Source organism: Chaetodon auriga, chromosome 19 (genome assembly GCF_051107435.1).
Source record: "Chaetodon auriga isolate fChaAug3 chromosome 19, fChaAug3.hap1, whole genome shotgun sequence".
Lineage (NCBI taxonomy): Eukaryota > Metazoa > Chordata > Actinopteri > Chaetodontiformes > Chaetodontidae > Chaetodon > Chaetodon auriga.
The window spans coordinates 19,754,305-19,768,301 of record NC_135092.1 but is presented as its reverse complement, the minus strand read 5'-3'; the positions used below and the strand labels follow the sequence as shown (position 1 = coordinate 19,768,301).

At 44.0% G+C, this 13,997-nt stretch overlaps 1 protein-coding gene across 1 annotated transcript in view; it reads right to left on the bottom strand.

Moving 5' to 3' along the window:
- LOC143337931 (netrin receptor UNC5D-like) overlaps nt 1-6,939 on the bottom strand; it is a 145,628-nt gene extending 138,689 nt beyond the window's left edge. The window contains exon 1 of the mRNA XM_076757947.1: nt 6,611-6,939. Coding sequence (XP_076614062.1) covers nt 6,611-6,695 — 85 coding nt within the window. The 5' untranslated portion in view covers nt 6,696-6,939. The remainder of the gene's footprint in view (nt 1-6,610) is intronic.
- Nucleotides 6,940-13,997: the final 7,058 nt, after the last annotated feature.

Below are 13,997 nucleotides of genomic sequence, written 5' to 3'. Positions count from 1 at the left end.
AAGGAGGCAGTCAGCGCTCAGAACAAAAACGACAGATGAATGAATCCTTATCTCAACAAAAAGTCCTCCTCAGGCTCCCAGTAAACAAACAGAAATACTTGAGGCTCAATGCAACATCTGGACAATGAAAATAAACCCGAGTGACACATCTAATAGACAAGCTCAGTGATTCTCCGCCTGCTGCGGTCCGGACAGCGCGCTGCCGTCGGCTCCGGCAAATGACAGCCTGGGAGTTTGACGGAGGGTCCATGGAGTACAGAGTGTGGAGATGAAGAATAATCTGATACTGCAAAAGGGATGAACTATGAATTATGGACTTCCTGGCTCGCTGATTGGGGCTGTCAAGCTAAATGGCGATCGCTCTCGGCTCGGACTGGACCTCTTCAGCTGGTGTGTAATGTTAGATGTTCTCTGAATTCATTAATATTCTGCAGGCCGGATGGGAAGCTTAGGCGTGCCGGATGTGGCCCTAGAGCCAGAACATTAAATGGGACCACAGTTCATCTTAAACGACAAAAATTTGGAGATAAAGACCATCAAGACTCCCTCTGTTCCCTACGAAGATTCGCTTTGAGCTAATGTCCGAGTGTTTAATGTCTACAAATGAACCGTCAATGCAGCGCTGACGCTCAAATGGATCAAAGAGGCAACAGGTAGGTCCACACACCTTCAGCCTGGCAGCTCATCTCATCTCTAAACGAGCAGGAGGCCTCCCAAGTAACAGCATCAAGGTCCCTGGGTCTCGTTTGTTTCACATCGGCGTTGTCGTGTTCTAGCGTTAACGTTGGCGTCTCCCTTGTGAGACAATCAAATAAAGAAAAAACATCAATGCCGATGTCTAAATATGTTCTTTATGATTCACTTTCATCACATTTTCTCACGCGACACCACGACAGATGCATGAACATGTTTGCATCTGCATGTCAAAACACCGCAGCACGTAAACAAACACCGAACCCCTACTTTAATCCAAAAGTCATTAAATATGTATTTGCTTTTGATTACTCATGAAATTAATTCATCAGGGAGAGCAGTGACAGGTGCTCGCTGTTACTGACAAACTGCTGTGGCAGTTACTGATAACATGAGATACTTAAGTATTCTGCACTGTAACCCTCCTATCTGTCTTTCTCTCCCTCGCTCGCTCGCTCTCTCTCTTCCTTCGAACGTTCCCCGCTCCCTCGTTCTGCCTCTCCGAGCTCAGCCCTCCTTTCTCCTTCAGTCAGGTGGGTTGAGAAATGATACCAGAACCAAAACATTTGTCACAGCAACAATCCACTGAAGCTAAATTACATCGAAAGGGATTGCGGGGAAGGAGTGGACAGCAAGAAAGGATGAGGGGACGGGGTACTTATGAAACAAAAGCGCTTCAGAGGAAACAAAAGTGCTGCTCATAGGTATGAGGTGGGAGCTGGGGGGGGGGGGGGGGGGGTGAGTGTGTGGCATTGAATGGTGTATGGTGTGAATCTTGCCTTTGTGGCGATGCCCTTGAGTTAGCCAGTGAAGCATTGAATGGTGCATTGTGGATGGGCAGTTATCTCCAAGGCTTCCCTTTCAGTGTTATTAGAAAACGCATGACAGCAACGCTCGCTCTAATCGAACACAAGGCTACAAGGCTGTGGAGACGAGGCCGACAGGCAAACCTGCAGGAGGCGAGCGCAACGGCAGCATCTGCCCTCCGTGTCATCCTGTCAGCGTCCGCACATACAGGCGCCGTGTTAGGACACCACAGCGCCTGCATGCAGCCATTCAGCACGCAGGCAACATGTATAAATGATTCTCCATGATTAAAGTATAATCATGCTGTAGTATGTACATAAGCGCTGGAGGTATCCAGAGCTGAGGGGGCTTTAATTGGTCGGTATCGACTCAAACAGACCCAATCACACGCCAATCCTTTCATTACTGTACTCCACTGTCCGCCAGCCTGCCAGTGCTGCGAAGCTGCTCTCCTCTCAGACAGGGCCTTCAGTATTTGGATCAAGCAGCTCGTGAAAAATGAAGTGTGAAAAATTTAGTAGACTGCAGCTGTTATTTTAATGTGCCAGATAGATATTTAATCAACACTGCATATATTTTGCTGTTATGCGTGCAACTATTTTCATTATGTGCTCTATACTGAGCGTCTTTGGATGAGTTTAGCCGTCGCTTATCTCGCTTTCAGGTCGAACCTTATGTGTGCAGGGCAGCCGCGTCATTTAGCTTAGCATTAGTATCAGATGGGTCTCCGCACACAGCCGATATTAGAGGACTCGGATTAGGACGGGGGCCAAAACAACTTGATCGGGAAATCCCTAATAAGTGCCGACTCTAAACCATTACCATGCCAGAAATCACTGCATCTTATTAGATCGAAGGAATTCTACAGTACAACAAAGGCAGACTGACTGCAAAGTGGAGAGAGGACCTTGATTAATCTATATATAAGCACAATGGAACTGAGCAAAATAACAGACTTATAATGAAAGCATTGTTTTTTTTATTGGAGACAGAAACAAAAGGATTCTGTTGCAGTCAATCCTGGCTCTCCTGGGAATATCATGCACGGTACAAAAGCTTATCTATTGATCAGATTTCAAAGTCTCAATATCCCATAGACAAAAAAAACAATAGCGATTTGATTACCGCTGTAGTTCTGTCCAATCCACACTCTCGTCTCACTTTATCAATGTAATGAGGTTGTGTTTGTTTACTTCAAAGCAACATTTCTTCTCTTCTGTGCACATAACATCCTCAATCATTTCCCCATAGTTGATTCTGCGGCTTTCTGCTTTCACTGTAGACAATATTTCCCATCCTTGTTTGGCTGCTGGTGAGCTTTGTTCCCTCTGAATGTGCAGAAGAAATGACGGGAGAGGGGGCTGGTGCGTTGGATAGAGAAATGGGCTCCCTTTGAATAATGCAGTAGTGAAACTGGGCAATATGACCACCGTGCGATTTCCTACCGAACAGAGACAACTGTGGATAGCCAGCCCAACTGCGCTGGTGAATTCCTTCCATGTGAAATGTCAGTTAAATCAAAGCTGGAGCTTGAGAAGGAGTCTGGCAGTCATTTTTTTTGGGATAAATAAAACATGGCAGAGATGATTCTGTTGCCCTTTATTCCCCTCTCACTCTGCCTTTCTCTGTTTCTATCTTGAGGTTTTTTTCCACTTACGCCACTGTTGAACCAGGATGCATTTTTAGCAGCGAGAGGCACAACGGCTACATGGGCTGCAGCTCCCAGCTTCGGCCACTGAGGGCTTGTCAAATTTGATTAAATTTAATGTATGTTTCCACGTTTAAATGAAATCGTGCCTTGTGTTTGCTGCTGTGTTGCTACACGACATCCTGGTTACAGGAAGGTTGGAGCGGCGGTTCTAATACCGAAGCTACTGTACGCTTACCTAAGGTCAATCCGGCATCTGTCACGGAGCATGGACGCCTCCTGCTTTGCATGTGGAGACAGAGTGGTAGCTTGCTGCAGACTGACCACTTACATGGCTTAACAGTGTCGTCACGTCAGTATCACATCACAGGGGTGCGTTTATTGATTTCACCCCAACAACCTTAGACAGACCGCTGGGACCTAACTGATGTTTCCAGCCAAGCAGTCTGTCCAATTAATTTTTCAAGCATCTCATTTTAAAGGATCAGGCTGGCATAATTCGATATTTTTCTTATGGTCAACAAATCCCATAAAGAGACCAAAGGCAGCGCCGCCTTCGTCCATCTTTCAGCGCTTTCTGACTTTCACACCCCGTCTGAAAGCCATTCACGAGATGACTCAAGATTTAAATCTTTAACAATGGGTCACAAATCTTTAATTGCATTTAAAAATGCGTAAATTGCCCCAAAAGGTGGGAGCTGCAGTGAATACACTGCATTTATTGAGGACTGTTTTCAGCTGTGAATTAATACACATTTGGCGCCCAAATGTGTTTAATGGCAGCAGGATGACGTGTGTGGGATTGAAAATTAAAGAAGTGGTTGATTAATTGATCAGTTAAGCAACTTTTTTATATATATAAAACCATTAATCATTAAATTTGGATGTTTTCAATCCAAAATGCAAAATATTTCTATGCTGCAACTGCTTAAATGTGAGGATTTGCTGCTTTGTCTTATGCAACAGCGTTAACTCAAGATATGTAGGTTTTCAGAGCCGGTTGGACAAAACAATTTAACGTCGTCACCTTGGGCTTATAGAGCAAACAATCCTAATCCTGATGAACTGATGGGACCAGACTTCAGGACCACGTTTCATGTTTTTGTGATGTTTCTGTGCAACCTCTTTATTCTTCCACTGAACTAACATCCACAGAGGAAACGTCACATAGTTTTCAGGTTGGCTTGAGTTGAAATAACGTGTCAGCTGAGCATTTTGTGAATGAATAGCTCCTTTTCAACATGAACGATCCTCAAAGACGCTACTGCGATTTACAGTGATGAGCAACTCGTGAAGAAGAGTTGCAGCTCTTCACACAGATGACTCAAGTCGTGCAGCTACGCTCACGTGAGCAACCCTCCGAACACGTAAACATTTCCGAGCTGCGGTGCAGTTGCTCACTCTTTCACTGCCAACACTGCTGCTTCACTGATGACGCTGCAAACGCCTCACAACATTTCGTCAGCCCCATCTCGTCAGCCCCATCTCCTCCCTCAATCCACCTGCAGGCACTAATTCTAGGTTCCTCTTTTGGGGTGAGTTTGTTTTCGTCACTTCATGTTCTCTCAGTGTGCTAATCTTTGAATCGTATGCTCGCAGGTGAGTGACAGGCTCCCGTCCACGCAAGATGAGAGAGATTTGGATTACTGAATGACAACATAAATGCACCTGAGAATTAAACTACCGACTGCAGACGTCTATATGTGCATGTGGTTTGAGAACTGAGTTTTTATTTCGACCATACTCCATAATTTAGCCTAGCCTGCATGTTTTACATTATTTAGTCTTTTTTTTGTAGAGTCTGCCTTTTCCATTTCATCTCATCTCATTTCTGCATAAAGTATTTGACTGTTGACATCCATATTATTGCACAACATAAATATTTATTTTACAGCCTGGCAGAAAGCCACCGCAAGAGCAGGCCCCACTTTAAAAGCTGGCAGATGTGTACCAACATATACCTGTTCAGCTTGTGAAGACGACATAATGCACACGCCAGGCACATTTTGCTTTCATGCACTCACAGCGCAACTGCTTTTTCCGCCATGCATAGGTCACCCCTTTTCATGTAACATGCAATGTTTTGCATCAAAACGTAAACACTGTGGAAAAGTTGGTCATGTAAATACAATGCACAGCATGTTTTGAAAGGCCGTACTCAAAAAGAATGGCAAGGACCCTGCTCTCTACATACAAAGCTGCCCTGAAGATACATATGCTTAATCTAATATTTATGTTATGCAAATTTCCAAGTTGAAGCTAATTTCAAAACTTGGGATGCAGAAATGAAAACCTTGGGGCTAGTTAACTAATTGACTTGCAAATGCTCTTTGTTACAGGACCATGTGAGCTAAATGGGTGTCAATAGGTCAGGACAGTTTCACCAGAGGAAAAAGAAAAGATTCCTGATGATCCATTCCTCACCGAATGGTTTTCAGACAAAGCATGACGCCTCGGCCTTCTCTCAGGCTAAGATCACAGAACTGCTGTGAGATAAACAAATCACAAATCTGTGCATTATCACCATGAAAGACGCTGGGATTTTACAGCACTGCCACCTTTTGACTGAACTGCTGGTTGAATATCCTCCATAGGACAACCCAACTTGTATAGCCCCTGGCTCAGCTCGCCTTTAATTGCTATCAAATGTCTGTACATGCCTGAGAAACTGAAATCAAAAGCATCCACAGCTTTCAAAGCAACCAGCAATCATTTAGGAGATGACCACAAGCAATCAGCTGCATAGCCAGCCTTAGGAGCACACTGAACAACAGCGTAGGCTAAATAACTGAGCAAAAAAAGGATCCACAGGGAGCCAACCTCCCCAGGTTTACTGAGATTTTGTCCACAGCTTCTCAATGAACTGATTCATGTGGTTAATGAGACGATCCTCCAGCAACTGTCCACATGTGGAGGCTTTGGCAGGTAAAAATGTAAAAAGAAATGAATTGTCAGACGTTATTCTTACACAGTAGGTTGTGGTTACGATATGCTCTCCCTTTCATTACAGTTCAAACATGGCAAAGGGCATCAGAGGGACGCTATCTGAGAGTGCGGCTGTTAACCAAACAAATCAGCTCTCCAGCTGATTCGGATTTTCTAATTAGCTTAATTACAATGAACGAAACTGGACTCAGTTCGAGCCTTTAAAAACCTCAAATCTTGTGTAGATTTTACAAATAAATAAATAAATAACAAACATGCCCAAACACTGCTCAGCCAGCGCGCGGCGCATCACCAATAAAAACTTACCATCAGATTAAATGCAAAATGTCTTACTTTTACGCACGCACGCACACTGTTCGCACCACTTTCCAGAGCCCAACGCAGCTAAAACCACAGCTCCACACAGCCTGCCGAGGCTCACACATCTTTCTTCACGAGTTTATTCTGGAGGGCTGAGACCCTCCGCCATGTGGTCAGAACAGCCAGGTCATCACAGAGTGTCTCCCCCGCGCTTACCTCTCGCTGACGCGGCCAGCACATGCGAACCAAGAAGCACGAGGATGCCAAAACTCAGGTAGCATCCTCCCGAAAACTGTCCCATCACTGCTCTGCTGGGCTCCCTCCCCGTCGGCTCTGGGGGCACCGGCCGCGGGTCTCGAACATTTGTCGTCTGCTCGAGGCGCCTCCAAACACGTTTCCGTGCCCCCCGGCGAACGCTCTGTCCAGGTGCAGGGGCCGGTTAGTGTCCGCCAGGAGAGCCGTCACCTCACGGAATCGCAGTGCGGAGGGAGGAGATGGAAAGTAGTGCGGAGCTTTCAGCGGTCGGCACTCTTCTGCGCGAGAGTGGAGGAAAAGAGCGCGCGCGAGCCAACAGCTTTTGGGAGGGAGAGAGAGGAAGAGAGAGAGAGGAGGAGGAGGAGGAGGAGGAGAGAGAGAGAGTGAGAGAGGAAGAGAGATGCAGAGAGAGAGAGAGAGAGAGAGAGAGAGAGAGAGAGAGAGAGAGAGAGAGAGAGATGTGTTGTCCAAACCCCCGTGGACCTGTTGAGACATCACAAAGGTGTGTGTGTTCACGTGCGCTCGCGCTGGTGCTTGTGCGCGCGCCTGTGATGATCAGATGAAAGAAAAAGAAAACAGGGTCTTTCAATTATCTCCCCCCCTCTCCCCCTTTGTCACTCGTGCTCAGCTACACGGAAGCCTGCTCTCTGGACACCGGCGCGGTCATTGAAATCGACACCATTGCCTCGCAGCTCTTGCCAGTGGTTGTTTGGAAAATTACGTTTTTACTAATTAATGCCTATCTTCAGCCTACGAGCATATGGCCTCTGATTGGTGTCCAACTGCCAATTAAGCAGTCAGTAGCTCAGTTAAATCAGGCTTCTTCTTTCCAAATGTCCCTTTTCCAAATGATTTAATTCATCTTAGCGGTTATATTTGAGTGAGCGGCTTCACATTTTGTCCTGAAGGAAGCAGTGATGGAAGAGGTATTTAGGTCCTTCGCTTAAGTAGCAACATCAATTAAAATGAAGTGAAACTAGAGAAATATTACCAGCAAATAAAGTATTTTCAGAAAAGACTTTCAGAGTGTTATCAGCTATTGTATATCTTGAATTGTTGATTCTTATTACAAAAGTGCATGAGTAGCCTGTATAGGAGTATAGTATGGTATATGTATAGAGAGGGGTGGAAGAAGTATTTGGAAATTTTAAAGTAAAAGTAGCAGTAACACTCTCTAAAAGTAAAAGTCTTGAATTCAAAACTGTACTGCAGTAAAAGTACATAATCAGCTAAATTAACCAGTAAAAGTACTGCTGTTAGCATTGTATTGTTATATCTTATCAGATAATCGATAGCTTGTTTTATTATTGTCATCCTATTCGCATTTAAAATCTGAATTTTACCTGAGTTTGTGAACTGATCATATGTTTTGAAAGGAAATTTCAAGCTGCTGTTCTCACGGAGGAGAATGTGATGAGTCACTGTTATCAACTGCTGCTGAAATGTACAGAGATAATACATCTTCCAGTAATGCTATGAGGAGCGTTGAAGTTTCCGTTGAATCATTTTCACTCTTGCTTATCAGCAGGAAACCATCAGCTATCCTATTCAGAATGTGTCTGTATTTGTTTTGTATGTAAATCACTGCAGGTTGACCTTCTCTGACATAATTACCCTATTGACCAGGAATTCAGTGGTTCATTTCCCAGAGTTCTTGCCCGAGGTCAGCCTGTCAGGCAAGGTTAACTACTTGATAATATTTCTAAAGGGAGCCGTAAAGTCTGCATTAAATATTTGGGCTGGCCTTAAGGCTATCAAGCTACCTGACAGACCGTGAACAATACAGAGACGCTGGGAATGTTCTTCTTCTGCTGAATGGTCTCTTTTATTATTTCAAAAACATCAAGAGTTGCACAACGACATATTTACTTGCAAGCACACTGTAAACTCTAACCCTTCCCCGTGTTGAACTGACTGATCACTCCCTGAGACGGCAGACGCTGCAGGTTTTGTGACAGCAGAAAAAACATCCCTAACTTGTCTTTCATGTGTGTGTGTGTGTGATGAAAAACACAGGCTGTTGACTGGCAGTGAAATAAGAGTCAGTAAACGCCCCTTAGCTGCTCTATAGTGCCTCATATTGTCCCTAAAATGCTAATTAATGCAAATTAGAATATAATGTTGTGGGTCACATCAGTGTGGCACCGTTAGAAAACAGCAGCTTTTGCTCTGGAACACTTCCTGGTTCAGATAAGTGTCACTGAAACCCAAAACAATAAAAACCTCATCACACAAGAAATAAAGAAATATCCTTTTCCGTGGAGATAAGATGAAAGCATGTTTTCAAGCTTTTGTTTGCTTCATGTGTACAAAGCAGGCAGGTCATGTTTGACTGTGGTGGGTTTTTATTTCTAAATCCAGACATCTTAATTTTGGGGCTATCTAGTCACAATTCAGTGCCGGAGTGGAGAAGATCCTGGTCTTAATTAAGGCTTTTCCTCTGAAAACGTGTCACCAGTCCTGCATATTTTACAGTTCTGCAAATGCAGTGACAATAAATGACTGAAAACATGCTATGTGCAGAAAATAACCTCTGCAAAAGATGTTTCTGGCAGAGGAAGCAAGCAAGGTTTGCACCTTCCAACAGATAAACAAGATGCAGGAAAATCTCCTGCAAATACGTGTTGATGTAAACAAACAAACATATTTACCGACAGATGCATTCCAACAGTGTTTCTATAAGGCGGGAGACGCCACCGTGTTCACTGCTGCCTATATTTTCTTGAATTATCCGTCTGATGAGTGCAAGCGCCTGCATGGAAATTCTCTGTTGGAAATGTGCAAAACAAGCAGTTTTGTGCTTTTACCACATGGAGCATTTAAAAGAACAAGGCAAAAAGTTCATCGCCGCCAAGCTGCTGCAGCGTCGTCAGCACTGAGTGACAAGTACAAATAACTCCCCTTATTGTCGTCTGTATACTGAGCTCAGTGCGCATCATGGAACTCCCGTCATGGAAGTTCCCTCCCTGTGCAAGTGTGTGTATGTTTGTCAGAGCATTTACAGTCGTCTCACAGCTTTTGCAGGGCCCCCGCCGAGGAACAGTGGACGTCACTCATTTACTCGCTCGACCGAATCTGTCTTTCAAAGAGGACTCGCCTCTGAGAGCGATGTTGTTTTTAATAAGCAACGTTTTGCTGAGTTTGCGTGTCGTCTGCGGCATCACCCTCATGCTTCACAACCACACTGATGCATAAAAGTCAGACTTGAGACTCCTTTATTTTCCAAAAAGCTTCCACTGTGGCGGGTCAAGGTTTCAGGTACCTTGTGGAGTGTTTGGCCTCCAGCGGTGCAGCAAAGCGACGTTTTAATCCTTTATTGAAGTACCGCGCTCTGTTTTCAATTGTCGAACTTCCTCGGCGTTTGTTTCTTTGTGCCTTTGCTCTATAAATACAAAAGAAAATGAATAAATGCATTTTCCAAAATGTCACACTTTCCTTGAACCATGTTTATTTGCCATGACTTGTGGAGCTATTGCAGAAAGTGAGTTTTAAAACCTCATCAGTGGACGTCAAAAAAATATATACTGGGGTTTTGCTGACTTGTCCCATATATTTATATATTTTACACACATTATGTATTTGTTCCAGTAGAACTGCCATGGGCACATGCTGTACTGTATGTATGAAAGCGAGTGGTAGCTGTAAAACCTATGTCAATATAAGAGGAAGAGAAGACGGCTGCTGCTTTGCAATCTTTTATGAGGTAGGAACCACATTCCACCTGGTTTTAGGGCTTAAGGATACACAGTGTTTTGACGAGTAAGGCCGAATACAAATGTGCACGGAAATTCCTCAAGGTACCTTTGAGTGCATCACTTGAAATGTAGTTAGGAGATGATAGACAGTTACTCATTGACCCTCCGTTCCAGCTAACGTGGAGTTCTGAACCAGAAACCTCCCCAGTCATAAGCCCACAAGTCCAGCATTCCCGGGGCTCAGCGTTATTGCAATTCCTGTTCAATATGTGACGTGTGTGTGTGCAGATACTGAATTAATTGGCTTCACGTTTCAACTCACCATTGTTTTTTGTTGTTTAGGAGCTATAAGGATTCGAATAGCCAAAAGGTGCAATTATGCTATGAATGACAAGAAGGAAAATCAATGTATTGGGTGTATTTTTCCACCTAACTCAATGGCACAGTGCTCACTATTCATACATCAGTCACTGCGATCAATAATGGAGAGCTTAGACAAAAGCGTAGCATTATTTATTGAAAGAATCACTCACATACTGCATGATTACGCAAAGAAAACCTTGTATGTATGAATATCTCCCGCAGCATGTAGCATTTCCATTGGTTTTTAGTTGAACACAACGCAGAATTATTGAGCGTTTCATATATTTAAAGCCAGAGGAAAAAGGCACATCTTAAATACACAGACATGCTAACAACATATTACAAACACGCAGGTCTAAAACGACTGGAAATCGAGTCAAGACAGCAAAGTTGTGTGATATCTCTTCTTCTGCGTTTCTGTTCAAAACCTTGCCGTGGGCATTGTGAGTCAACTGCAGAGGAGCTCGAGCTTTCAGTCGAGAGAAGCAAACGTGCAACAATCCATTCAAAATTAGATAAGCGCCTGATGTCTTTGTATCGGGGCGCAGGCGGCGGCGTGTGCGCATGCTACAGGCTCATTCGGGCATGAACAAGGCAAGGAATGACCACCTCAGGTGTAGTCGGGAAAGGGAGTTATAAGGAGGTACACATTAACAGGAGATGTGGTGGGGAGAAGGTCAGTGAATTGAGGTCTTTTCATCTCTTGTAAAAGCATCGCACCTCCCACCAGGCCGTAATGGCAGCCATATAATGGAAAAGAGAGTCGACACCAGCTTGTAGATCATGCTCTTGTGTAGGAGGTGTACAGCCACCCCATATATAAATATATGACACCATAATACATGGCCCCGAATGCGGATATACAGCACCCAAAATTTGTTGCCAGGGCAGATTCTGTTCCTGTTGAGGCCTCATTCCCGTTTCTTTAAAAGCTGCCTGAAGACACCGAACCACAACAACCACATGGAAACTGTTTGATCTGCTGGTTAATGCACCAGCTGAATACATTTGCATTCAAGTAGCCTGATTGATCGATTCGCATGAACTGGCAGCTCTCCATATCATCGCCTTTTCATGCCTGAAATACTAAAATTAAAATATCTTTTTGATCTAAACTTAAATATCTGAAAGACTTGAGTGACGTCCCCTGTAAGACCAGTGGCTCTCATTCACATTTTATCATTGATACGCTACCTGATTGTCCGGCTTCCTGTTTTAAAAGCCTGCATTTTGATGGCGCACGCATGCATCAGTCTGTTCTATCTAACACGAGAAACCTGATGATTCATGTCTAAGTCATGTGATCATTACCAGGTTTGGATCCAGGTTTCTGATCTGAGTTACCTCTACAGCTGAGGACAGTCTCATCTCTGGATGTCTGAACTCTGCTGGCTCTTGTTTGAGCTTTTGAGACAAAAAACCCTCTTTGTCCCACAGTCAGCTCCCTCCATCGTTCCCTGTTCATGGCAACATGCTGAGCTTCACCCAACTTAAGTTAATCTTGGATAGCATGCCAGTCAGTTCTACGCCAAATAATTTTTGGTCTTCCAGGTTTTCTTTTGCCTCGGCACAAATGCAAAAACGGTGCATGATCTGCCTCCAGTCGAAGCACACGGCCCAGCCATGGCAGATGCCTCTGAGCGTTTTCAGTGGTTGTTTTTTCTGTATAAATCTAAACTTGTGATTTTGTTGTCCAGATGATGTCACATAACCTTTGTCATACCAACCTCCCACCTTTTTCTCAAGTTGCCAGCTCGCGCGGAGTTGGAGGGGAAGTCCGACAATGCATTTATCAAACTGAATAAATCTAGTAAAATGGCTCTACCACCATCTCAGGCATCCATTACCTCCGTCCTCTTGATGTTTATGTGCAATTCATAACTGAGAACTGAGTTCAAAACCCCAATCAAAACAAGGATACTGGTCTGTGTGTAAATGCACGCGCAAGAAAAATGTTAACCGCTCTTATTCATATCCATAATACTGTTTGCATTCTACTTAGTACAGCAAGGTCATGTCATGTTCACTATAAAGGGGCCGCATGCTTGCTGCCTCTTACGATCACAATGGCTGTGCTCTGTTTGGCCTTGCCAGCCGGCCGCATGTTGAGAGTGGCAGCAGATATTGTGAAGAATTTCTATGATGGTCAGGCGGCGCCGAATGCTGCGCACTAAAGTGTTCTTGTAAAACTTCTTTGAAATAGCTCAAAAAGTTTCACTGACAATGACAAGGACGTTAAAATACCTTTTTCTAATCTCCACTGTTTGCCAGGCATTTGCATTCATGCCGTGCGTTTAAAGGGTGTGGAGACCCTGCATGTGTGGCCCAACCTGGCGCAGGTTTGAGGAGCACAAAGGATGTCTGTGCAATCCTGCTGCAAAACCCCAGAAGTCCTTTAAGCTATTGAGTTTGATAGCCTTAAATGAACAAAACACCACTTTAACACACAGATAAAATATGTCATGACTGGTACTAGTTTTTGCAAGCGGGTTATTACCACAGCTAGTGTAAATATTCTGTCGCAATAAAACAGGTCTGACATTTCTGTTTATGCTAAAGCACAGGAGGGAGGGAGAGCGGTCCTATTTTGATGAGGCAGCAAACACACAGAGAGCACAGCAGGTTATCTGTGACCGCTGTGTCCTTATAAACACAAAGCGATTATGCTGAAGACGTGATAGAAACATTTAACCAACATGTCCTTGCCTCTCTCTGCGGTGTTCCGCCGGCCTTCAGGCAAAAGCAGTTGAACAAAATAATAGAAAGAATATTACGCAGAGGCTTTGTGTGGGAGGTTTTACTGTAAAGCAGTTTTGTTTTTCTTGTGTGGTAAATAAACTCTTGAGTGCAAACCGGCTCAGTCTTTTAACACTAATGGCGATTATACAACATCCAAGACGGAACAAAAGATTCGCTTATTTACTGCTTTTCCAGACACAGTTTGGTGAAAACGCAGCTGCTGAAGTGTCCTCACAGACAAAGACAGAAACAATTCAACGAATCATTGCTTTCATTTTGTTCTATGTTCTGTTCTTTCCCTTGTCCATGTTCTGTGTTCCCGTTTCAAAATTGTCTTTAAATGTGTCAAAACAATTAGCAGGAGCACAGGACTGACCCGAAAAACGACCACATGATGATCAGCTTTTATAGTTTCAACTTTGTTTCTGAGAAATAACATTTTGTCCTTCGAGCTGGTGTAAAGTCCCTTTCAGCTGCAGATTGTAGAGGCAGCTTTCCAACTTCTTTTCTCCTGCAGTAACCCAACGTTTCTTGATAAAATGCACTACAGG